Source organism: Hemitrygon akajei, unplaced genomic scaffold (assembly GCF_048418815.1).
Source record: "Hemitrygon akajei unplaced genomic scaffold, sHemAka1.3 Scf000052, whole genome shotgun sequence".
NCBI lineage: Eukaryota > Metazoa > Chordata > Chondrichthyes > Myliobatiformes > Dasyatidae > Hemitrygon > Hemitrygon akajei.
The window spans coordinates 6,288,175-6,315,406 of NW_027331938.1; the positions used below are offsets into that span (position 1 = coordinate 6,288,175).

A 27,232-nucleotide genomic window follows, 5' to 3' on the forward strand; every position below is an offset into this window, starting at 1 on the left:
AAAAATCACGTAACTACAGTGAAACACAGACACGAGGGAGGCTGATGGAAGATCCACGTGAAGTGAACGGGTTATGGGATCAATCAACACTCTGCAAATAAGAAGCGACGTCACATTTTTGGCGTACAGGAAAATTGGAGAAAAGTGTCTGAATCAGTGTCTCGGATGAATAAACATTCACTGAGCCAATTCACGCAGCAAATCAGGAGTCAACTCAGGGTTTCAGCACCGTTTTCTCTTTTATTCCATTTATTATTTAGCCATAAAGCGCGGAGTAGCCGTTCAGCGACCGACGACAAACCCGACCAACAGAGGAGATTTACAAGGACGTTGCCTGGGTGGGAGAGCATGCCCCATGGATATAGGTTGAGTGACCTCGGCCTTTTCTCCCTCGAGTGACGGAGGATGAGAGGTGACCTGACAGAGGTGTATGAGATGATGAGTGGTATTGATGGTGTGGATACCCAGAAGCCTTTTCCTAGTGCTGAAATGGCCAACACGAGATAGTGTAGATTTATGGGTCTCGGACGTAGGTCAAGGGGAGAGTCAGAGGTAGGTTCTTCACACAGAGAGTGATGGGTGAGTGACATGCAGGGCCAGAGACGGTGATAGAGGCGGATACAATAAGGTCTTTTAAGAGCCATTTGTATAGATACATGGAGCTTCGAAACATAGAAGGCTGTGCGGTAAGGGAAAAATCTCGGCAGTTTCTAGAGAAAGTTATATGGTCGGCACAACGATGTAGGCCGAAGATCCTGTAATGTGCTGTAGAGTTTCTGTGTGCCATGTTCTATGTTCCAACGCTGACCTAATCACAGGGCAACTTGCAATGACCAATTAACCTTCCTGGACTTTGGATGGTGAGATGAATCCAAACTCCGCTATGCTAACCACGCCTGAGTTGAATAGGCTTAAAATATTTTTGCCATTTAAATCACACATTACAGCACATAATCAGCTGCTCAGGTAGCATGAATAGAGTACGAAGGAGACAGAGATTCGACCAGGGGTCATTTTATCAAAATCCCCATGACAGGTCAATAGACCAGTCTCTTATAACGCATTCGGATAACAGCGGGAGCACACGAATAACACCTGAAATCCGTGACCATGGTATTGATGATCTATTCCCGGCCCTGGTCTCGGACAGAATCTGATGTTTCTCTGTATTGGTCACCATAATTCTTTACCTTTCTGTTCATGGCTCCTTGATTGAGTCTTAAGAGCACAGAGACGATGTCATTTCCTGTCTGTTTATCAGACGCTAAAGCTCATTAGGTGTTTCCTAATCCCTGGAAAGGCACTTCCGCCGTCCATGCTCGTATCCCGCCCACTCTGTCCAAATGGGTTTGGGCCTCTGAGACACTAATGGAAGGTGAATGCGAGGAAAGTGACGAATACGGATCCCCTGCTCATAGCGAGCTCTGTGACGCTGAGCGTGAAATTAATGGAATTGAAACCACTTGGCCGCTTGTGCCGCGGCACCGGCCTCACGCCAAGTGAATAACGAAGCTAAGCTGTGGGTTGAGCGTGAAACGCTCCGATATTTCATGTTTTTGAGCGTAACTAGCAGTCAGAAACTACCGGCACATGATGTGGGTCAAGACGGTGTAGAGGTTAGATCACACAGCAAAGTTGAGTGGGAAAATGTCGGCGGCAGAGTAAAGGTGTCAATTATGTGACATAGGAGTCTGGGCTGAGGTGATGGAACTAAGCTGCTGTGATACAAACGAGTCAAAACCTTCAGTGATGACTTTGGCGTGAGGATGTGAAACGCATAAAAGATATAACGGAGAGATGGAGAACAATAATAAAGAAACATTGAAGGACATTCTGAACGATGGCGTTTCCCTCGATGGTTGCCCTTCCTCTGTGTCAAATCACGTGCCAACCATCCACTTCTCTTCTAGAGTGACGTCATCTGCGGGAACAATTCACACGTCAGCAATCGGAAAGTGCGGCTGCTGGTGAGGACAAACACGAGATGATGATTTTTGAATCTGTGCCAAACATCGTGACAATGGAGCATTGCATAGAACTAGTGTATTTCATATCGCCACGGGCCCAGCAAATTTGTTACTTTCAATATCAATATATCGCTGTACGATGCAGCCCAACTCCAGTCTTATACTGTGTTTCGAAACTGCTAACGACAGGGTAATATATACACGGCACAACCATGGCCCTGCACGGCTCACAGAACTGAAACTAGTGCATGCGTTTCCTTTACAGGTGACACTATGTATCGGCAGCCCAATATCCCGTTCACTTACCTCTTCAGATCACTGTAAACAGATTGGTTCTCCAGGACAAGTCCCTGTAAGTGTGAGGAAATCAGCATGATTAGCAGATTTTTTTAAAATCAAAAGCATTTCTTGTCTGAAGAGAACTGCAAGAATATTAAGGAGTACCTGCGCTTATTTAATAAATTATGTCTGAGAGTAACACGGAACAGTCGGACCATGATGAACAGAGGATCCGAGACAGACAGTCATGGTGCCCAGGCGAAAGGGCACGTAATCCCTTGTCCTTTGCTTCCCTTCCGTCAAGAAGTTCAGAGTGATATTTGCAACTTTCTAGTCCTCAAAAACAATCCCATAGTAATCTGCAGCTTGGAATACCAGTACAATTCCCTCCACTACCTCTTCAGCGGCCCATTTCAGAATGCTGGGGTGCAGTTAATCCCGGTGATTTCTCCACCTTCAGCCCTTCCAGCTTGTCTTGCATCTTCTCCTTATTATAGTGACTGCAACCACTCCGGTGCCCTGACACTGTCATACTGATGGTCTGCTCCGCAGTAAAGACTGACACATGATACTTCTTGAGTTCATCCGCCATTTCTGTGCCCCCTACAGTTGCCTCTTCGACGTCATTCTCGCTGTCGAATGTCTCACTTCAGGTTTTGTTTCTTACTGTGTGAAATGGAACAAATACTACAAAAAGGGATTGACGCAAATATAGCCCTTACCATATAAGTGGAGCTTCCATCTTCTGCCTTGTCCCTTGCGCCCTGAAAAGAGAAGTTGGAGATTTCTATTGAGAGGTTTAACCAAGTGCTCAACATTTGTATTCCGTCTCTCAACATATAAACACCACGAGTATCAATTTTCACATTCTTCCCTGCTTGGAGCAATATTGCACCATTCGCCATTCTACACGCTGCGTGCTTCAGATTCAGTGTGAGAACAATATATATTTTCTTTGACATAGGAACACTGCCGAACGATATTAAATCATTCGTAATCACTCAGCAATAAGGGTCGCATGATGCATGTTACTTAACGAGGAACTCGTCTTCAAAATCATTCATCTTGGGAGATAAGACTGGATCAGAATGGGCCCGTGACAGATTGGGGATACGGACTTGTGGCGTCAGGACGCTGACCGTATTTGCTCTTTCTCGTAAACGCTCACAGAGATCACTACTGATCACAATGGGCCTGTGCAGACCTGACTATGCTTTCCCTCTGTGACTTACCCGCGTAGAGCGGACATTTACAAAGTCATTCATGAAATATGTTCCAGTCAGAGTAAGATATGTCTTTGCAGAGAACAAGAATTATGGATTCTGCGCACACCGCAGTTGTCTCCAGTGACGTCTTTCTGCAGATGCAGAGCAACACCTACAAAATGGCGGAGGAACTCAGCGTTTCAGGTAGCATCAATGGAAATTAATAAACAGTCGCCGATTTGGGCCGAGACCCTTCTACTGAACTGGAAAGTAAGCGGAAAAGCGGGAGCAGTAGTGGATAGGACGGTTTTCCAGCTGGAAGGTGAAAGGTGGGCCTGGACAGTGTGGAAAGCTAAAGGGCTGAAGAGGAGACTGGACCATGGCAGAAGGAAGAGGGTCACCAGGGGAAGTTGCTGGCAGGTGGGGGAGAAGATATTTGAGTCCAGATTGGAGAATACGTGGGAAATGAACAAAATGCCGGTAGGAAAATGTCGACGTTCATGCCATCAAGTTTGGTTTCCGTTATGAAGCGTTGTTCCCAGGTAAATGGAAATGGAAACCGGGATAGATCATCCATGATCTTAATAAATGACCAATCAGAGCAGAAGGGGCCGATGGTCGCCACCCGTCAGATTACTTATGTTCTTGTCAATAGACAATAGACAATTGGTGCAGGCGTAGCTCATCAGGCCCTTCGACAGAGCATCGCCATTAAATGTGATCATGGCTGATCATCCACAATCAGTATCCTTTGCAAAACGATGACTGAGTACTAGAGCTTTTAAAGAATATAAAAGTGGATAAATCTCCGGATCCTGACAGGATTTTCCTTCGGACCTTGAGGAAGGTCAGTATAGAAATAGCAGGGGCTCTGTCAGAGATATTTCAAATGTCATTAGAAACGGGGATGGTGCCGGAGGATTGGCGTATTGCTCATGTGGTTGAATTGTTCAAAAAGGTTTCTAAGAGTAAACCTAGCAATTATAGACCTGTCAGTTTGACGTCAGTGGTGGGTAAATGAATGGAAAGTATTCTCAGAGATGGTCTATATATTTATTTGGATAGATAGGGTCTGATGAAGAGCAGTCAACATGGATTTGTGCGTGGAAGGCCATGTTTGACAAATATTATTGAATTTTTGAAGAGGTTGCTGGGAAAGGTGACGAGGGTAAAGCAGTGGATGTTGTCTATATGGACTTCAGTAAGACCTTTGACAAGGTTCCACACAGAAGGTTATTTAGAAAGATTCAATTGTTAGGTATGAATATTGATGTAGTAAAATGGATTCAACAGTGGCTTAGTGGGAGATGTCAGAGAGTAGTGGTGGATAACTGTTTGTCAGATGGAGGCCGGTGACAAGTGGTGTGCCTCAGGAATCTGTACTGTCTCCAATGCTGTTTGTGATGTACATTAATGATTGGATGATGGGGTTGTCAATTGGATTAGTACATATGCAGATCATACTAAGATAGTTGGCGTTGTGGATAATGAAGTAGGTTTTCAAACTTGCAGAGAGATTTAGGCCAGTTAGAAGAGTGGGCTGAAAGATGGCAGATGGTGTTTAATGCTGATAAGTGTGAGGTGCTACAATTTGGTAGGAATAATCAAAATAGGACATACATGGTAAATGGTAGGACATTGAGGAATGCAGTAGAATAGAGTGATCTAGAAATGATGGTGCATAGTTCCCTGAAAGTAGAATCTCATGTGGATTGGGTGGTGAAGAAAGCTTTTGGTATGCTGGCCCTCATATATCAGAGCATTGAGTATAGGTTTTGGGATGTAATGTTAAAATTGTACAAGACTTTGGTAAGGCCGAATTTGGAGTATTGTGTACAATTCTCGTCACCGAATTATAGGAAAGATGTCAACAAATTACAGAAAGAGCAGAGGAGATTTACTAGAATGTTACCTAGGTTTCAGCACACAGGTTACAGGGAAAGGTTGAACAAGTAAGGTCTTTATTTCTTGGAGCGTAGAAGGTAGAGGGCAGACTTGATAGAGGTATTTAAAATTATGTGGGGGACAGATAGAGTTGACGTGGATAGGCTTTTTCCATTGAGGGTAGGGGATATTCCAACAAGAAGAGATTATTTGAGAGTTAAGTGGCAAAGGTTTAGGGGTAACACGAGGGGGAACTTCTTTACTCAGAGAGTGGTAGCTGTGTGGAACGAGCATCCAGTAGAAGTGGTAGAGGCAGGTTCGATTTTGTCATTTAAAACAAAATGGATAGGCATATGGACAGGAAAGGAAAGGGGGCATATGGGCTGAGTGCAGGTAGGTGGGACCAGGTGAGAATAAGGGTTCGGCATGGACTAGAAGGGCCGAGATGGCCTGTTTCCGTGATGTAATTGTTATATGGTTATATTTTATATCATGAACATAATACAAAGATCCAACCTGTTCAATCCTTAAGAAATTTTCATAGGTTCCCGATGCGTTCACGGTGTTTGTATCCAAGGTGCCTGCGGGAACAATACAGATACGTCACAGCGGTGAAGAGCATCATGAGCCGTTGTTAATACAGCGGATGTCAATCCGGCCACAAAACAAAATGCCAGCGACAGCACGAACTACATTCCCACAAACGCCAGAAACCGGTAATCCCCTGAAGAGACGACCAATAATTTAGGTCAGATACAGAAAGGTAAATATCATACCGTCCCTCTAATGATATTGTAATCTTGAGTGGAAAGTGTCCACTTATTAAACTGGACAACCCAACAACCCAAGCAGCATTATTCGCGCCCATTCGCTCGGATGAAAACCTCCAGCTTCTGTGCACTAGGAACTGCCATATTTAAATGAAATATTAAGATTTCCAGGAGCTCAGAAGTAGAACAGTTGAAATGCAGTTCACTCACCCTTCCTTCCGGAATTGACGCTCGTGTCGTATTGGGATTGTGGCGGATCTTGGATCCTGAATAAACAGAAACAAATGTCAAAACATGAATCCGGCAGGAAGTGACTTTCTTGCACTGATACTCCGGATGATATAATTCCTATGTCCATTCAATACTTCCTAGTTATTCCTGGAAACTGTTCAGGTTATCAGATGCCCGATTCCAGTCCTACTCAATATCAACAATAATGGCCATAATGGGTTACTCAGAGATAACGGTTTGTCCTTTCGGATCTCAGTTTTCCAGGAGAAAGTGGCTCGTGCGACTGAATGGAAGCCTCTTACAGAAAAAAAATCATATTTGAGGAAAACAACGCCCACGTGAAAGCTTAATGCTGATTCTGTCCACGGACTGTCCCTGATCTGTGGAATGATTCCAGAATTGCTAATCAATTTTATCAGCTTTTGAGAAATAAGTTGTAAAGATACAAACAGGTGGAGCCCAAGCTGTCCCTGTTTTTAATAAAATCACCAGAAGCGAGGCAATGTTTTACCAACTGCTCCATTATACCTAAATTGATTGTTGTCGACAGGGTTGTCGATTGTTGTATCCAGTCACAAATGGCAAAGTTATTTCCCCTGATAGGGGATTATAGGACTAGAAGGCACGACTTCGGAATTGAAGGGCGTCAGAACAGAGATGCGGAGAAATTACCTTAGACAGACTCTAGTAAATCTGTGGAATTTGTTGCCACGAGAGGCTGCGGAGGCCTAGTCATTGGATGTATTTAAAGCACAGATAGATAGTTTCTTGATTATACAGGGCATCAAGGGGTCTGGGGAGTAGGCAGGTCAGTGGAGATGACTGGAAGAGTTGGGTCAACCTATGAGTGAATGGCAGAGCAGACTCGGTGGAATAAATGGCCTACTTCTGCTGCTATATATTATGGCCTTATGGTCTGATATGCGATACCGCTCACCGAAAGGACATCAGTGCCTGGTGGACATCTCCACCCATGCACCGTTCGTGTTCCATTCCTGAGCATTTCACATGTCCCGTCACCAGATATTTATCTGTTTCCCTCTCCAGCTCTTGTAATTTGCTTCAATCACCTGTCGCATCACAAATTTGTGTTAAAGCTTCCAATATTCCACTTCTGCAAAAAAAAAATCTACCGCACCAATTAAAGGTAGAGGTGATATTCGGAGAAAACAAGCATTTACCCGCCAGTTTTCCTCGCGATCAACCATCCACTGACTCCGCCGATCAGGCCCATGCCAAGTAAACCAAGTAGAATGCCCACGATGGCGCCAGAGCCGAGGGTACGATTGCCATCTGTTTTTGCTGATAACACACATGGGGAAAATATATATATATATATATATATTACATTCTGAGAATAGGTCTTTATCAGTGGCAAATTCATTTTCACAGCAATCTGACTGGGTCAGTTTTGAGTTGTATACTGTGTCACAAGTATTATTCCCGGAATAGAAGGGTTAACATACGAGGAACGTTTAATTGGTCTGGGTGTGTACTCGTTTGAATTTAGAAGGATGCATGAGGCTGGGGGTTGGTATCCCATTGAAACTTTCCGAATGTTGAAATGTCTAGACAGAGTAGATGTGGAAAGTCTGTATCATACGGTGGGGGAGTCTAGAATGTGGAGGCACAACTTCAGGATAGAGGGGCGCCAATTTACAATAGAGATGCGCAGAAATTTTGCCAGGCAGAAGTTGGTGAATTTGTGAAATTAGTCACTACAGGAAGCTGTGGAGGCCAGCTCGTCGGGTGTATTTAAGACAGAGTTTGACAGGTTCTTGAATGAACACGGCAACAGAAGCTATGGGGAGAAGGCCATGAAGTGGGTTTGAAGAGCGTGGAAAAGGATCAGCCATGATGGAATGGCGAAGCAGACTCGATGGGCGGAATGGCCGGACTCCCACTCCTAGGACGTATGCTCTGATTGTCTGGAATAGATGTCATCTATTACCACGGGTTTCCTCTGTCACAACTCAATTCTGAATCTACGTAGCCACGTTTCTGTCCAATCCTCGACTCCTGCCTTTCCGCATGATCGCATCGCGGGGAACCTTGCCAAACACCTCACTGAAATCCAGATACACCACTGGTCGTCCTTTATTGATGAGTCTTACTACCTCTGATATTGTCCTGTCACAAACACTTTTCTCCAAACAGGAATAAACCTTTCCCGTTCCGGACGGAAATGGTGAATATAAAATAGTTGATCGCTTGTGATTGGGGAGGTTATTTTAGATTCTCTAGTCAGCATTCAACGCTCCTGGCATCGTTAAAGAAACTGTATAATAGTGATTATGCTTTTATTCTGAGCAGCAATTTATAAACAGGAGTGAAGGTACGGCGTGAGGAGTGAGGAGTTTGGGAAAGGGATATGTTTGGCTCTTTGTCCACCATGTTTTTGTATACACTAGTGAGAGACAATTTCACTCACTTTCTGCGGTGACATGGACAGTAAGATTAAAGCTTCTCTTGGCTACGCCACTGGAAAACCTGACGTTTATAATAACCAACGTTAACCGAGCTCACTGACACAAGGGTGAGTTCCTGCCCTGTCTGCCGGAGATTGCTCCCGTTGTATCATGCATACATACCCCAGGGGACTGACAGAGCAAGGACAGGCAGGAGCACAAGCGGTTCGGCGATGCTGTGTTGGTAATAAAATGAAGTTAAATTATTAGAAAGAGGTGAAAGTGGGTGGGAATGTATTAAACCGATGTGCAGAGAGCTGTGGAACAGCGAGGGTAAAAAGTCCCTGATGGGAATTGCACAGAGACCGCCAAACAGAATAATGATGCGGCCTAAAACTACAACGTGTGATAGAAAATGCATGTCAAGTGGGCAATGTTACAATAAGTGATGGGGGATTTCAATAGGAAAATAGATTGGGAAAATCAGTTGGGTGCTGGATTCCAGCAGGCGGAATTGGTAGAGTCCCTGCGAGCTGGTGTTTCAGGGCAGCTCGGGGTTGAGCCCAGTAGAGGATCATTTATTCTGGCTTTGGCGTTGAGCAATGATCCAGAAATGAGCAGAGACCTTAAGGGAAAAGAAAAGAAACAACTTCTGGGAAGTGTTTATAATATGATCGAATTCAGCCTGAAATTTGTGAAGGAGAAGCTGAAGTCAGATGTATCAACATTACAATGGGGTAAATTGACTTACAAACCCACGACCTCACACGCTCCGAGAATATGGTCTCAGACTAACCAGCCTCCTAACTCCGAAGGTCCTCCAAACCCAGTTGCGTGTTTGTAAATCTTTTCTGCACCTTTTTCCAGCTTCATGCAGTTCCTCCCATTCCTGGTTGAAGATGAGGATGCAATGGCTGCGCCATGTGCGTCAGATCGCCTCAGCGAGGATCTCCTCAGGTGAAGCTCGCAAGTGTTGTAACTGACCCCTATCGTTCGTCTTTGGATTTTATGCGGAAACCATAGCAACCATCACCAAACCTGCCTGTGCACTCAAAGTACCTGTACTCAATGTGCAGAAAATCATACCCCAAGCATCTCATTTGAACTTGCCCCTCTCGCCCAGATGTCTAAGGTGAGACATTTTGACCTGGGAAGAAAGTTACTGGCAGTCCACTCCGTCTATGACTGTCAGTATTATATTGCCTTTGATCTCTGATTCAGGCAGCGTCCTTGTCAGCCTCTTCTGCGCCGTCTCTGGTGTCTCCACTACCTTCTTAAACAACGAAACATCCCGTTTTAAAATATTGAAATATTATCCAGTCACCAGCCCTCCTAGACCTCTCCTTTGTCGAGAGGGGACAGGAAGATATCTGCCATTGGTCCCCCGACTCTCTGAATAATCGTGTGTATGCCCCTTTGGATCGTGCTGGATGTATCCACTTTATGGTTCTTCAGGAGAGCCAATACCTCCACTCCTAATTCCATTTTTCAGTTCTCTCCCAGTTGTGCTTGTTAACTAATCAAGGGCCACGTTTGATTTTAACTTCCTTAACCTTGTATATGCATCATTTTATCTTCTTGGTTAACTGATTGCCGTCTCGTCCTCTGAAGAGCTCTGACGTTAGAAATGTATCTCCTTCTTTCAGTGAGGGGAAGAACATAAGGTGCACAGAAGCTCAGAGCCTCGTGTGATATAAGCTTGATCACTGAGAGAAGCAAGATATGAGACTGAATGGCACTTGGAGAATTCTCTTTCCTCTTCCTTTAGCTCCGTTCTAAAAGGATGTCTCTCGATTTTCAAGCTGTGTCATCTTGTCTTTGACTCTCCCACCACATGTATCGACCTCTCCACATCCATTCTCACTTGCGCACGCTGGTCCTAGACGCCCCCACCATAGGAAACATGCCCTCTACATCCACTCTATCTATGTCCTCTGGTCCTAGTCGACCCCAGTATAGGAAACATCCTCTTCACATCCACTCTATCTGTGTCCTCTGGTCTTTGACTCTCCCACCAATAGAAACATCCTCTCAACATCCACTCTATCTGTGTCCTCTGAAGGTGATTAAACATTCGACAGGTTTCAATGACGTCACCCTGCACTCTTCTGGAATCCAGTGAATACCGGCTCAGAGACATCAAAGTCTCATCCTTTGACAAGTCTTTCAATCCCGGATTCAGTTCCGTGATCCTCATTTGAACCCTGTCCAATTTCAGCACATCCATTATCGGATAAGGGGCCAAAAACTGTTCACAGTACTCCAAGTGATACTATACTCCAGTGCTTTATAAACGTTCAATATTATATGCTTACTTTTATATTCTTGTCCTCTTGAAATGAATGCTAACATCGCATTTCCCTTCCTCACAACAGACTCAACCTCTAAATTAACCTTTAGACAATCCTGCACAAAGGACTGACAAGTCCCTTTGCACATCATTATTATTGTTGTTTTTTTCTCCATTTAAAATATAATCAGTGTTGGACACATGGGCTAATACAGTGATACTGGCGGTAAACGTTCAGTCGATGTGCTGCTCACGGTGATCCTAACGTTACAGCTATCTGTTTTGCTTTTCATTAACTGCGAATAAGAATCATGTCCCCCTCTTGCCGTGTAATCCAAACTAACTGTGTCATTGTGTTCTACCGAGTCAGCGTCATTCGATGTGGTGTTGGGCCTGGATACGGCTTCTGTAAAAATACCACAGATCATGTATCACGTGTAACGTACTGTAAAGAAATGATGGCTCCAAGGAGATATATTCTGCTTAAAGCAAAATACTGCAGATGCTGTCAATATTCTGATCGCCTCACTACAGGAAGGATGTGGAAGCCATAGAAAGGATGCAGAGGGGATTTGTTGCCTGGATTTGGGAGCATGCCTTATGAGAATCGGTTGCCAGCTCTCGGCCTTTCACCTTGGAGCGATGGAGGATGAGAGGTGACCTGATAGAGGTGCACACGATGGTGAGAGGCATTGATTGTGTGGATAGTCAGAGGCTTTTTCCCAGGGCTGAAATGGTTGCAACAAGAGGACACAGTGGAGAAAGTGGAAAACACCCAATTCCTTGGGGTGCAGATCTCGGACAATCTCCCTGTCCAGGAACATCACTGGGATTGTGAAACGAGCCCAGCAGAGATTGCATTTTCTGAACAAACCTAAACAAGCATCACTCCCCACTAACATCTTAACTACATTCTACAGAGGCGTGGTTGAGAGTGTGCTGACCTTTTGCATCACAACCTGGTACTCCAGCTGCAGTGCTGCCGACAAAAAAGCCTTGCAGGGGGTGGTTAGGGGAGCAGAGAAGGTTATTGGGGTATCCCTACCTTCTGCCCAAGACCTCTTTCAACGTCGATGCCTCCAGAAGACACGGTACATCATTAAATACCCCTCACACCCTCTCCATGAACTGTTTGTTCTTCTGCCATCAGGCAAACGTTACAGGAGCATCAAAACTAAAACCACAAGGCTACTAAACAGCTTCCTCCCACAGGCAGTCAGACTGCTAAATAGCTGCTCTACCTGACTCTGCTTTGGACACTTTTAACTTGCACTGGACACTTATAACTTGATTTTAACCGACATGGGGCTGTTGTGTTTACTATTTATTGTTGCGTTTGTTATGTTATGATTGTACTTGCCCCTGGGAAACGCTGTCTCATTCTGCCCTGCAGAGCTGGTGTATGGTTGGAATGGCATTAAAGTTTTTGAATCTTGAATCTTTGGATACTGAATCTGGAATCACATAAGGAAAAAGCGACAGAGATGGAATGAGCAAACACAAGGAAATCTGCAGATGCTGGAAATTCAAACAACACACACTAAATGCTGGTGGAACACAGCAGGTCAGGCAGCATCTATAAGGAGAAGCACTGTCGACGTTTCGGGCCGAGACCCTTCGTTAGGACTAACTGAAAGAAAAGAGAGTAAGAGATTTGAAATTAGTGGGGGGAGGAGGAAATGCGACATTATAGGAGAAGACCGGAGGAGGTGGGATGAAGCTAAGAGCTGGAAAGGTGATTGGCTAAAGTGATACAGAGCTGGAGAAGGGAAAGGATCATGGGACGGGAGGCCTCAGGAGAAAGAAAGGGGGAGGGGGGAGCACCTGAGGGAGATGTAGAACAGACAGAGTGATGGGCAGAGAGAGAGAGAAAAAAACAAAAATCTAAATATGTCAGGGATGGGGTAAGAAGGGGAGGAGGAACATTACCGGAAGTTAGAGAAGTTATTGTTCATACCATCAGGTTGGAGGCTAACCAGCCGGTATAAAAGGTGTTGTTCCTCCAACCTGAGTTTGGATTCATTTTGACAGTAGAGGAGATCATAGATAGACATATCAGAATGAAAATGGGACCTGAGAATAAAATGTGTGGCCACTGGGAGTTCCTACTTTCTCTGGCGGACCGAGCGTAGGTGTTCAGCGAAACGGGCTGCCAGTATTTGTCGGGTCTCACCAATATATAAAAGGCCACACCTGGAGCATCGGATGCAGTATACCACACCAGCCAACTAACAGGTGAAGTGTCGCCTCACCTGAAAAGACTGTCTGGGGCCCTGAATGGTAGTGAGAGAGGAAGTGTAAGGGCAGGTGTAGCACTTGTTCTGTTTACAAGGATAAGTGCCAGGAGGGAGATCGGTGGGAAGTTTGGTGGGGGGGGGGGGGGTACGAGTGGACAAGGGAGTCGCGTAGGGAAAGATCCCTGCGGAAAGCAGAAAGAGTGGGGGGGGGGGGAAGGGAAAAATGTGCTTGGTAGTGGGATCCCGTTGGAGGTGGCAGAAGATACGGAGAATTTTATGTTGGACCTGGAGGCTGGTGGGATGGTAGGTGAGGACGCTCTGTTGATTCTCTGATCACTAACGTTCTCTCTCCCTCGGACTCATTGGAATATAGAGACAATGAACAAGCCCCGAGAAGAACAAGCCCGACTTTCCGAGCAAGCAGCGCCTGTGGCTGTTATACCTGGAGACTCAGCCGCACTTCCTGGTCTTCGGGTCAGATAATTGGATGCTGTCGTCATAAGCGGCAGCGTTGAACAGAATCGATATTTTCTTCAAAAAATGATCAATTATTGTGAACTATTCCACAAATATCTGCCGCCGCATCGGAATGAATAGCTCGGTCTGATGTCTTGTTAGAGGAATCACGGATCATGTTGGTCCTCGCTTTTGTCCTGCGGTGATGGGCCCCAGGGAACGAATCGCAGATGCTCTTTTTTTCCAGATACGCGCTTCATCTTTAGCTACGGTGGGGTTCCCTGAAGCTCCATCAGACAGTAACAAGCTAGAATTCCTCCACACCTCAAACGTGTAGGACAGGACTGTGTGCATGATTTTAGTTGTAGGGACATTCTTATCGGGAATTCTGAGGGACACGATCTACCGTCGCTTGGATAGTGGAGGCTTGTTCAGGAATAATTAGCACGATTATGTGGGTGGGTGTGAATTCAATTCGAATCTATTGTACTTTTCTAAGGGGTAAGCCATTTAGAACAGAGTTGAGGATGTTATGAAGGATGAACAACTCCGATGGGCAGAAGGGTGCAGAGTTACCCATATCTTCCCCCCCCCCCCCGGGAGAATCACAAACTGTTACTGTTACCACGCTGCTAATGAGAGAGAGAGACAAAGGGGAAAACATACCGGAACTGGAACATTCGCTTCAGATAAGGGAGAGATAACACCGGGAGACAAGAGACTTGTTGTTCCACCATATTATGACTCCTGAAAGACTTATGGCTCCGGAGAGGGCTGTTTACTTGGTACCATCTGTTCATTAAAATTCCTCAGTGGACAGCCGGAGTGGGCTGGTTTGATGGACTAAGCCATTCAAAACTGATTGACACCAGAGACCACGTGAGTAGGGATAAAAGTGAGGTCTGGGGAGACACCCCTCAGACGCACCAGGAGACACACTAGTGAGCACTGCTTAAGTGTTGGAACCCAAGAGAAGGTGTGGGGCATCGGAGACCGAACGAAGGATCGGTCAACTTTAACTCACAGTGTTTATAGCGAGGCCGGTGGGGGCTTTTGTGTGTGTCCACCCTTGCCTGGGTGACGAGTGCAGCATAGAAGAACGGTCTAGCTAAAGGACAGAGGGGTCATACCTGAATGGCCACAACAACACATCGACGGATCAAGAACGTAAAGGAAGGTTTGACTGGCCGTCTCTCTCTCTCTCTCTCTCTCTCTCTCTCTCTCTCTCTCTCTCTCTCTCTCTCTCTCTCTCTCCCCCCCCCAACGGTTACAACAAAAGAACCAACGACGACCTCAGCCTACAAGAACTGAACTGAACTTTATACTTTCCCATGACAATTCATTATCCCCTAGACATCGATAGAGCTTGTTTATTATTGATAATTATTATACCCACACTTTTAGGTTTAGTATTGCTAACGTGTATTATCTGTATATTTGCATTGTTGATATTGATTTGTATATTTTACTAATAAACACTGTTTTGAAAATAGTACCAGACTCCAACGAGCTCTTAAAGATAGCAGAGTCAAGGGGATACGGGGAGAAAGCAGGAACGGGGTACTGATTGTGGATGATCAGCCATGATCACATTGAATGGAGGTGTCGGCTGGAAGGGCCGAATGGCCTAATCCAGCACCTATTGTCTATTGTCTATTGACTGAATGAAGCTGCAAGAGTGGACAATTTATTCGGCTCTGTCTTGGGTACTAACCTACGAAGTACTCAGGACATCTTCAAGGAGTGGTGTCTCAGAAAGGCGGCGTCTATGATTAAGGTAACCAGCACCCAGGTCATCCCGCTTTCTCACTTTTACCGTCAGGTATGAGGTAGGGAGGCCAGAAGGCGGTCACTCAGAGATTCAGGAACAGCTTCTTCCATTTTGCCATCCGATACCGAAATGGACATTGAACCCTTGGACACTACTTCGCATTTTAATATATATCATTCCTGGATTTTAACACGGTTTATAATCTAATCAATATATGTTTACTGTAACTCATTCCAATAATAGTAGTAGTAGTAGTAGTATTTTTCGCTCGTCTTCAAATTCTGTATTACGTGTTGCATTGAACCGCTGCTGCTAAGTTAACAAATTTCACCACACGTGCCGGTGATAATAAACCTGATTCTGATTCTGAATCCACTGTGGAATGAGGTTGAAAATCTCACCGCGGACAAATATTGTCTCTGCACTGGAGTTTCGTCCTTTGGCTTTCAATCTCAATATCATTTCACCCTCTCCTCGGAACAGAAGCCACGATAAAACAGAGAGTGGACAAAGAACGTTGAACCAAGTGTAACTTACTGCAGTACACACAGACTCTGTTTACAAACGGAGCAGCCACTTGGAGCCGGGTTGCGACCAGACCTAAAAGGGGGACCGTTACGTGTCACTGGAGGCTGGAACCTGTGAATCTGTCTTGTTTAGTCGATATCGTTTCTCTTTCGCAACGAACAAACAGTAAAGGTGAAATTGTATTCGTTCACCGCAGGAATAAAATGCAAGTAATCTTCCGGGAATGCGTGACTGAATACGGCGAAATCTCACTTACCGATGACTTGCAGAGTGACGACCGCTGAGGTCCAGGAGCCGCTGGTTGAAGCCATATCCACACGGTATTCCCCACTGTCCGCGCTGTTCACCGACTTCAGCAGAAGCGACCCGTTGGAGGCGAATAACGCAGCCCGACAAGTGTATTCTTTAGTAACAGTCGCGTTCTTACCGAACCAGTAGGCGATTATTTTATACTTATGCCAGACACCCTGACTGACCCCGGCCGACGGTCGCACGGAGAAGAACGCATCACCCCCCTCGGGGACATTTATCCGGCTGTGCTCCACGTAGATGGTAACGTATTGAGACAGACCTGAGGAAAAGAAAACCGTATCAGGGAAAAGCGACAGAGGCGGATAGACTCGGGACTACACAGATACTTACACAGAACAATAAGTACCGATATTTAAGCTGTAACTTCTCTCGCAATCTATTTTCTACAGCAACCACCCGCCGCTCTGTCGGTTCTCTGAACACCACCGGTCTGTGAGAGAGAGACACTCACCCGCAGGAATGAAGAGACAAAGAACAAACGCCGAGAAGGACAGCCCCGCCATCCCTAGAGAGCAGCGCCTGTCTCTGTCACAGTCGGAGACTGAGCCGCCCTTCCTGGTCCCCGGGCCGGATCACTGCAGCCCGTCATCGGAAAAGGCGGAGCTGAATGGATCGCCGAGCGAGAACGTGTCGGGGTGAATGAACGAGCCTGAAACGCGGAAGATGTTGAAGACCCTTCAGTCCTCGCTCCTCTTCTTTCCTCCTCGACCAGCTCACGTGACATTTACCTCAAAGCTACTTTCCAACCAGATAGGTAGACTGCCTGAGGGGCGCCGCCACGACAATTTTGCACACAAAGACAACACGACGAAGGAGTTGATTGTCGACTTCACGAAAGAGAAATCGGGAGAACATACACACGTCCACATTGAAGTGGTGCAAATGGCGAGCAGCTTTAAGATCCTTGGCGCGGAACTTCGTGGAAGATCTCCGCTTGGCCTGACATACTGATACATTCACAAAGAAAGGCACATCAGCGGCTGCAGATTATTAAGAGTGTGAAGAGACTCGGCATATCAGAAATGACACGGGGTGGTGTACAGCATGGACAGAGGCTGCAGAGGATTGTAGGCACAATCACATCCATTAACGGCACAAACCTCACCATCACGGAGGCACAAAGTCGAAACGCCCCTCAACACACAAACAGGAGCTTCTGCCCATCTGCATAGACCCATCGACCTCGATGTTGTACAAAGTTAATGCTTGATATCCCACACCCCATCGCTGCTTATTTGTTCATTTGTCATTCTTTCTGTGGGTTTTATTCCTACAGTGTGCTGTCGTTTGCACACCGCTGGAACACGTAGTGGATTTGCCGTCTCCCTGATTCTAATACGGTTATTAATCCATAGATTTACTAAGGATGCCGCAAGAAAATTATCCCCCGGGTTGTATCTGGCGACAAAACTGGACTTTGATAAACGTCCTTGAAAGAGATGGAGCAAGTAAATTTGTGTGCAGTTAGCCCCTCCTGATTCGTCACCATCGGTGGTGTCGTCAGCAGACGTCAACATGTCATTGGAGCTGTGCATGACCTCATAGTCTTCCATCAGTGTAAAGCAAATAGAGCAGGGAAGAGAAACTCGCTTCTGTGAAACCTAACTTAATGTACCAAAGACAAACAGCCACCATGAGGTGTTCCAGAGCTGACCTCAGCATCCTGGAACGAAGCAGAAATCAGGATGTGTCAGTGAAGATGTCCCACACCTCCCTTGGGAGGACTGAGAAGGTTCACGTGTGAGTTTGTATCTGAGAGATCAGTGGGTCGGTGAGATCACGTTTGACACCGAGGAATTTAATTTGCACGATTTCAGTGGAGGTGAGGTCAGAAAATTCAAGATAGTCTGCACGTACAGACACATGAGTGGAACCCCATTTTACCGGGCCCGTCCAGAAACGCCGCTGTTTAGCCCCTCGTTAACAGGCCAATCAACACAGCGGTGAGAAAACTATTTTTCTCGAACTCCGCACCTCGAGCCGTGATATGACTTGTTTCTCACCAAACAGAGAGACCCGGGATATATTGTCCACCCGCACCCCAATATGAGCGAAGACTGTGTAAATGCTGCCCTCTTGCAATTTCCCGTCTTCAAGATATCACCGATCGTACACTGTATACAATAGGAACGGTTTATTTATGAATGCCGACTTTATCAAACAATGGTTCAGGAAGAGAAGAAAGGGAGAAAAATTAAATATTATTGCCCATTATAATCAAGAAAATAAAAATGTGCACAAAGTTGGAGCTCAAATTTTCCGGAAGCTGTATGTGTCTCCCCGTCTTCTGCCTTCACCCGGCAAACTGGCCAAGCTGGCATCAGACTCTACAGTCCGAAAGGCGTCGCCACCGAACGGTCAGCCAATTTAATCCGCAAACACGAGGAAATCTGCAGGTGCTGGAAATTCAGGCAACGCACACAAAGTGCTGGTGGAACGCAGCAGGACCGGCAACAGACGTTTCCGACCGAGACCCTTCGTCAGGACTAACTGAAAGGTAAGATAGTAAGGGATGTGAAAGTAAGAGGGGGAGGGGAATGCGAAATGATAGGAGAAGACCGGAGGGGGTGGGGTGAAGGTGAAAGCCGGAAAGGTGATTGGCAAAAGGGATACAGAGCCGGAGAAGGGAAAGGATCATGGGACGGGAGGCCTCGGGAGAAAGAAAGGGGCAGGGGAGCACCAGAGGGAGATGGAGAACAGGCAGAGTGATGGGCAGAAAGAGAGAGAAAAAAAGGAGCAGAGGGGAGAAAACTAAATATATCAGGGATGGGGTAAGAAGGGGAGGAGGGGCATTAACGGAAGTTAGAGAAGTCAATGTTCATGCCATCAGGTTGGAGGGTACACAACCAGTATATAGGGTGTTGTTTCTCCAGCCTGAGTGTTGCCTCATCTTGACAGTAGAGGAGGCCATGGATAGACATATCAGAATGGGAATGGGACGTGGAATTAAAATGTGTGGCCACTGGGACATCCTGCTTTCTCTGGCGGACAGAGCGTCGGTGTTCACCGAAACGATTGAGCCAATTGAATCCTCGCTGAGAGCTCCAAACGCCTTGTTACGACTCATCCTCCCGGCCTCGGTTGGGCGAATCTAATCTTTTGATCCTATCTCTCGTGCTTCCTTGACTCTACTTAATAGAAGGGACCTCTTCTAGTTCACGGGCCTTCAGCAGATCCTCCTCAGATTAGCCAAGTCATTAATGAAGGTCTTCTGTGCGAAGTCTCTCACTGCCAGTCCCAAAACAGAGATCTACAGGCAACCTCGCATCGCGCCCGAGCGTCAAACAGTCCGGCGAGTGTCCAGGACCTTCACTCTGTGCTCAGCTGTACCCGCGGACCAAATGCCTGGTATGGTGACTGTATGTGTTCCTCTTGTTGATATCCATGGCTCCGAGCAGGTCTCGCCGTATCCGGTTGAAACCCCCAGGCTGGGGATCATCCTGAGGGCGATGAGGCGGGGTTTCCATTGGATCAGTCCTTCGCGAATCTCCTGTGTTACCCACAGAATCTAAGGGACGGGCGGACAGCACGCAGGTTCTTGAGCCGTGATTTTAGAGAAGAACATTACAGCACAGAAACAGGCCCTTCCGCCCTTCTTGGCTGTGCCGAACCATTTTTCCACCCAGTCCTACTGACCTGCACCTGGACCATATCCCTCCATACACCTTTCATCCAGGTACCTGTCCAAGATTTTCTTAAGTGTTAAAAGTGAGCCCGCATTCACCACTTCAGCCGGCAGCTCATTCCACACTCCCACCACTCTCTGTGTGAAGAAGCCACGCCCCGATGTTGGCTTTAAACTTTCCCCCTTCACCCTTAACTCATGTCCTCTGCTTTCTTTCCCCCCGAGCCTCAGTGGAAAAAGCCTGCTCGCAAATTGACCATAAATCCTGCCTGTCGCGATCTTCTCCAACATCCTTCCCACCGCTGAGGTAAGGCTCACCGGTGTATAATCTCCTGGGTTAATTTAATTATTCGTTCATTCATTTCTGTCATCAGTTTACTCATTTATGTGCTTCGTCTCTCTGTCTGTTTGTTTATTCTGCAGCTACGTTCGCCCGGAGAATAGAGACGATTGTCTCACCAATCCTCACAGGTAAAATCCACCACAGCGAGAGGAAGGACAGATCGGGGCTGTATTTTGGACAGTATTTTAATAGGCAAATGACACCTGAGTTACTGACTCAGAGACGGGGTCTGACAGTCACGTGACAGCTGAAGGATTATAGTTCAACCTAGCAAGTAAATCAAAGTCAAAGTAAAATATATTATCAGTGTACATACATACACGTCACTACAAGCACCCTCAGATTCTTTTACTGTGGGCATATTAGCAAATCTATTGAACTGTAACTGTAAACAGGATCAATGTAACTGTGCAAATGCAGATATAAATAAATAACAAGAAATCACGACTATGAGATAACAGGATAACAGGGTCCTTAAATCAGTGTGGTAATCTCCTTTTGGTGAAGAGTCTGATGGTTGAGGGTCAGTGACTGTTCTTGATTCCGGTGCTGCCAGTCCCGAGGCAGCTTTACCTTCTACCTCATGGCAGCGGCGGGAAAAGTGCACACACTGGGTCGTGAGGATCTTTGTGATGGTGGATGATGGTCTTCTCCGACGCGTTTCATGTGGATCTGCTCAGTGGTTTGGAGGGTTGTGCCTGTGACGTGCTGGGACGACTGCGCCACCTGCTGGGTGATTTTCCGATCGAAGGCATTGATCTAACTGGAGATTCTCAGTGCACTTCCCGAAACACATCCACAGAGTTTTGCCGATGTACTTCATGACATGCCGGATCTCGTCAGGCTCCTGAAGAATTAAAACAGTTCTCGTGCTTTGCACGCAATTACATCTCTACGGTGGTTCCAGGCCTGGTCTGATGAGAGAGTGGTAACAAGAAATTTAAAGTTACTGACCCCTCCACCTCTGATCTTCTGACGATTACTAGCTCATGGACCTCTGATTTCTCGAAGTCCGAACATTTATGTCGCTTCGCTCGTGTCTCGCCCTCCGGTGAAAACAATTTACTATCACACATAGAGCTGTACAGTGCGGGAGCAGAGTCTTCGGCCATCTAGAAAAAAGTGAATCACATGCCCTCTCCATGACCCGGAGGAACTGACGCCGCGCCCTCCTCTTCATGAGCTGTCATTCATTTGTCATTAGGACCAATACGTCGGTCACGATCGTAGTTTGGTCTACAGCTTCCCAGCTGAAATGATTGGAGTGCAGTAGAAAGGAATAATTCCATTCCTCTTTCAGTTCTATTGGCAGAGCCCGTGTCTAGTGTCAATGTAAACATCAACTATTATACTCTCAGAAAAAAACAACGATAAAGTTGTTTTCCCCTGTGACGCTAAGGGCTCAATTCAGATAGAGCATGATTAGAATACATCTGACCGAACTGATATCTTGTAGGTACGCAGTTAGGTCATTACGTTAGTTTACATTCAATATTACCGATTACAGAAACAGCATACAATCTCTATTTCTGTTGTAGATGGGTCAGGCAACATCGGGATTCAGCCGCAGGGTCCGGTTGTCACAGATACTGTCACAAGTCTGAAATCAACTTGTTCTGTCCAGTCAGTTCCCAATGCTGACTCTAGATGGCGCAGTGGAGCTGACAGCAGACAGGACAGGGCGACACCATCGAGTCAGTTGTCAACGTTACCAGGGGAAATTGTACTTGCCAGATTCAGGCAACGTAACTGTGAAACGCAGCGGATTTTCTGTAAAGATCAGCCTGTCGCGTAAATAAAAGTTTCTGCCGATATTCCACTTCAATGGACAGCTTAATCGTCCAAGTAATTTTATTTTGCAATTTAGCAATTTTCATGTTGTGGTCTTCTGTTGACGTCGGTCACCAGAGGAAAAAGAAAGTATGTGGTAAATATGGAGCAGCATATCATGGAGAGTCTGGAGGGATTTATTTCGAGGTCAATTTGCCGGAAATTTAAAATATTCATTTAAGGGAAAGGCGCATAATATTTCATGTTTCCCAGAGGATACAGAACTAAAGAGCGGGTAGAACACTCCGGTTAAAATTATGGAGAGCCATGTCGGCCTTTCTGCTTCAGTAACCGAGGGCCGGTGCTTGTCATCAGGATCGCACAAAGCTGCTCTTCACAGTAGCAGATTCACTCGACATCACCACATATTGTCGAGTGAAACTCCTGACGTTTTGAGAAGAAGATGCGTTTCTCAGAATACAGATCCCCGAGCAGTGCAAGCCTGACTTCACTAAGTTAAGGAAGCTACCTCTTTGTGAATAAAATGCAGCCGCCGGACACAGTGAGCGAACCAATCTTGGGGCCAGTTACCGGGGGTATGAGTAACATAACATTAAGAGGTAGAAACATAAACCACTGGAAACACTGAGCACGTCGGGCAGCATCTGTGAAAGGAGAAGCAGAAGTCGACATTGCTATGATGTGAAAGAATAGGACCTGACATTGGGAAAGTGTGTATGGAACCGGAGGAATTAGCAGACATACTTAATGAATATTTTGCTTCAGTATTCACTCTGGAAAAGGATCTTGGTGATAGTAGTGACGACTTGCAGCGGACTGAAAAGCTTGAGCATGTAGATTTTAAGAAAGAGGATGTGCTGGGAAGCATCAAGTTGGATAAGTCGCCGGGAACGGATGAGATGTACCCCAGGCTGCTGTGGGGGGCGAGGGAGGAGATTGCTGAGCCTCGGCCGATGATCTTTGCATCATCAATGGGGACGGGAGAGGTTCCGGAGGATTGGAGGCTTGCGGATGTTTTCCTTTATTCAAGAGGGAGTAGAGATAGTCCTGGAAATCATAGACAAGTGAGTCTTACCTCAGTGGTGCGATAGTTGATGGAGAAGATCCTGTGAGGCAGGATTTATGTACATTTGGAGAGGTATATAACCATATAGCAATTACAGCACGGAAACAGCCCATGTCGGCCATTCTAGTCCGTGCCGAACGCTTACTCTCACCTAGTCCCACTGACCCGCACTCAGCCCAAAACCCTCCATTATCTTCCTGTCCATATACCTCTCCAATTTTGCTTTAAATGACAATACCGAACCTGCCTCTACCACTTCTACTGGAAGCTCGTTCCACACAGCTACCACTCTTTGAGTAAAGAAATTCCCCATCATGTTACCCTTAAACTTTTACCCCCTAAGTCTCAACTCATGTCCTCTTGCTTGAATCTCCCCTACTCTCAATGGAAAAAGCCAATCCACGTCAACTCTATCTATCCCCCTCATAATTTTAAATAACTCTATCAAGTCCCCCCTCAACTTTCTACGCTCCAGAGAATAAAGACCTAACTTGCTCAATCATTTCCCTGTAACATAGGTGCTGAAACCCAGGTAGCATTCTAGTAAATCTCTGTACTCTCTCTATTTTGTTGACATCTTTCCTGTAATTCGGTGACCACAACTGTACACAATACTCCAAGTTCGGCCTCACCAATGCCTTGTATAATTTTAACATTACATCTCAACTCCTATACTCAATGTATGATTTATAAAGGCCAGCATACCAAAAGCTTTCTTCACCACCCTATCCACATGAGATTCCACCTTCAGGGAACTATACACCATTATTCCTAGATCACTCTGTTCCACTGCATTCCTCAATGCCCTACCATTTACCATGTATGTCCCATTTGGATTATTCCTACCAAAATGTAGCACCTCACACTTATCAGCATTAAACTCCATCTGTGAAAGGAGAAGCAGAAATCGACATTGCGATGCAGGACGGGAAGGCGGGGAACAACAAAGCGGCACTAAAATGTTAAATGAACCTTTACCGGAGCGGGTGGGACATGGGGTCGAAGGGATTCGTCCAGCAGTTCTGACAGAGGATCTTCGATTTGAAATCTGAAACATTCCTTCTCCCCAGAGGCTGCCTGACCATCTGAGTGTATTCCGGGATTTCATTTTTCTTGATATTTCCAAAATCCCCAGCGCCTACGTTGTCATAAAATTCAGTCAGATCCAATTTAAGTATAAAAGGAAAGATACCTTCATGTAACCCGTCCTGATGGGTGACCACTGGGAGATCCCGCTTTTTCAGGTGATCGAAGCTTATGTCCCAGCAATGCGGTCTCCCACTCCACGCCGGGTCTCACCGCTCTCTGTCTGTAAATCCGTCAAGACCGTACACCCCTCTATCCGAACCTCCCCTCCCCTTTACCCTTCCCTGTTTCTGAAGCACCCGGCAAGCACTACACATCTCCCCATTTCTGTCCCCTACAACCACCCTGTCTCTGTAAACACCTCCATTGCTGTTCCCATTAGGGTCTCTGTAACCCTCTCCGGTCCCTATAACCTTCCCCATCTCTGTTACTGCCCACACTGTTAATGTTCCGTCAGAGTCTCTGTAACCCTCTCTGGTCCCGATAACCTTCCCCATCTCCGTTACTGCCTACACTGTTAATGTTCCGTCAGAGTCTCTGTAACCCTCTCTGGTCCCGATAACCTTCCCCATCTCTGTTACTGCCCACACTGTTAACGAAACTTTTAAGATTCCCGGGAAGATGTGAACATTCTGTTGTGAAGATGCATGTTTTTTACCCGCTTCGTTACTATTTGTGGATGGGACAGAATTGCAAGATGAAATCCGTTGTGTTTGGGAAATTCTGTTCTGATTTCAGGAATCATCTACCCAGGGTGGAAGTTGAAGTCCCATGGAAAACAACGTTAAGGTTGAAGTTCCTTGTGACGAACAAGGGAATTCCTCAAAGAAGAACATGGATAAATGATGACAAACCCATCCAGGATAATGACAGGAGGTCTCAATCTTCAGAAGAAGTTAATCTGAACATAGCCCATCTTCACAGAAACGACACAGGAAAATATAAATGTACCGTAAGCAATGATTTCAGTTGTAACCGCGCTGAGATCTACCTTCAAGTGAACTGTAAGTTTGCAGGTAGCTCATTACGTCATTTTGCCGTCCGGATTACTGATTACAGAAACAATGATTACGGATGCTGACACTAGAGGGCGCAATGGGACAAGTTATGGACAGGACAGGACTACGCCACCGAGTCGGTAATCAACGTTGACCATAGAAATTATACTTATCAGGTTGAGAACAAAGTAACCATCAAACACAGCGGCCTTTCTGTAAAGATTACAGAGCAGGGCAAGAGAAAGTTTCGGTCGATATTCCACATCCAACCACCGCTTCGACATCTGAGCAATTTTATTTTGCAATTTTCATGCTATTCTATACTGTCTACTTCAATCGTCCAGAATAAAAGCTGGGTTGTCAGGGACGAGGACGATGGAGCATATATACCAGAGGGCCTTAGGAGACTGTCATGGTCCGGTCCGTGAAATTCCAATTGATGTTCACGGTCCGATTCACGGTCAGCTCCTTATTCCAGTTTTTTCATGTTTCTTCAGCTTCTGTTGAAGCAGCTGATTCGTGTTTGGGCTGGCCTCATAAATAGCTACAGGATTCAGCCTCTGGCTGCTGGATTGTTCCTGTCCAAACCCCCTGTCTGGGTCCCTTCTCTGCACCTTCCTCCTGGAGCCTTGCCTCGCCTTGCCTCGCCTGGAGCCTTGCCTCGCCGGGTTCTGGAGTCCGAGCCCGAGTCAAGACGCAGGTTCTGGGTCCTTGTCCAGTCTCTGGCTCGGAGCCCAAGCCCAGGCTCCTAGTTCCCAGTTCCATGTCCTGATTCCCTGTCCTAGTCAGGTCCCAGCCCAGGCTCGGAGTCCTTGTCTCGTTCGGGGCTGGTGTCATATCCAGCGTCCTTTCTTCCTGTCTTCCCCTTCTTCTTTCTCACGCCTAGTCCTGTTCCTGGTAGTTCAGTGTCTGTGTCTTACATTTGGGTCCGCTCCCAACGCCCACATTATGACAGAGACATAGTTATAAGTCAAAGTGCCGGGTTTATTTTAAAACCAGTTTGCCTCTCCTCGTCCTGTGCTGCGGTTCCCTTGTCCCGTCTAGGAGTCTCACGTTCCGTCCTGTGCCTCTCCTCGTCCTGTGCTGGGGTTCCCTTGTCCCGTCCAGGTGTCTCACGTCCCGTCCTGTGCCTCTCCTCGTCCTGTGCTGGGGTTCCCTTGTCCCGTCCAGGAGTCTCACGTCCAGTCTGGTGCCTCTCCTCGTCCTGTGCTGGGGTTCCCTTGTCCCGTCCAGGAGTCTCACGTCCAGTCTGGTGCCTCTCCTCGTCCTGTAGCCACGTCTTGTCCTCGCCGGGTTCTGGAGTCCGAGCCCGAGTCAAGACCCAGGTTCTGGGTCCTCTGTCCAGTCTCTGTCTCGGAGCCCAAGCCCAAGATCCTACTCCCCAGTTCCATGTCCTGGTTCCCTATTCTAGTCAGGTCCTAGCCCAGGCTCCTAGTTCCAAGTTCCATGTCCTGGTTTCTTATCCTAGTCAGGTCCCAGCCCAGGCTCCTAGTCCCCAGTTCCATGTCCTGGTTCCCTATCCTAGTCAGGTCCCAGCCCAGGCTCCTAGTCCCCAGTTCCATGTCCTGGTTCCCTGTCCTAGTCAGGTCCCAGCCCAGGCTCGGAGTCCTTGTCTCGTCCAGGGCCGGTGTCATGTCCAGCGTCCTTTCTTCCTGTTCTTCCCCTGCTTCCTTCTCACGCCTAGTCCTGTTCCTGGTAGTTCAATGTCTGTGTCTGGCTTTTGGGTCCGCTCCCGACGCCCACATTATGACAGAGACATAGTTATAAGTCAAAGTGCCGGGTTTATTTTAAAACCAGTTTGACTTAGATGATCATTTACGTCAACCGCGAATAATGTCCCATGCTTGCCGGAGCATTTCAACTCTGAAGCTAAAATAATGGAGAAACGCGCCGGTTTATCTACCTCTGTCACAGAGGGACATTCTGTGCCCAATGCTTGTAAACAGGATTGCCCACCGCTTCTCTTCACACCGGCAGCTTCATTT

General features: G+C 46.5%; 2 protein-coding genes across 2 annotated transcripts in view; both read right to left on the bottom strand.

The window, feature by feature from the left end:
* Positions 1-234: 234 nt before the first annotated feature.
* Positions 235-16,841, bottom strand: LOC140721212 (uncharacterized). Its single transcript, XM_073036070.1, has 8 exons — positions 16,790-16,841; positions 16,283-16,597; positions 7,518-7,638; positions 6,316-6,371; positions 5,852-5,916; positions 2,969-3,010; positions 2,274-2,317; positions 235-1,921 (listed from the first exon to the last, which is right to left on the bottom strand). Exons 1-8 carry the CDS (start codon positions 16,839-16,841, stop codon positions 1,918-1,920), a joined length of 699 nt encoding a protein of 232 aa, XP_072892171.1. The 3' UTR covers positions 235-1,917.
* Positions 16,842-19,658: 2,817 nt separating this feature from the next.
* Positions 19,659-27,232, bottom strand: part of LOC140721213 (cell adhesion molecule CEACAM1-like) — a 28,439-nt gene continuing 20,865 nt past the window's right edge. The window contains exon 10 of the mRNA XM_073036071.1: positions 19,659-19,875. Coding sequence (XP_072892172.1) covers positions 19,659-19,875 — 217 coding nt within the window. The remainder of the gene's footprint in view (positions 19,876-27,232) is intronic.

Bases quoted from the DNA above. Each gene is read 5' to 3' on its own strand.
- LOC140721212 (XM_073036070.1), bottom strand. From the start codon at position 16,841: ATGGCGGGGCTGTCCTTCTCGGCGTTTGTTCTTTGTCTCTTCATTCCT. The intron at 16,598-16,789 runs GTGAGTGTCTCT...TCTTTTCCTCAG, and splicing joins TTGTCTCTTCATTCCTGCGG to GTCTGTCTCAATACGTTACC. The intron at 3,011-5,851 runs GTTGGATCTTTG...TTCTCTTTTCAG, and splicing joins ATTTCTTAAGGATTGAACAG to GGCGCAAGGGACAAGGCAGA.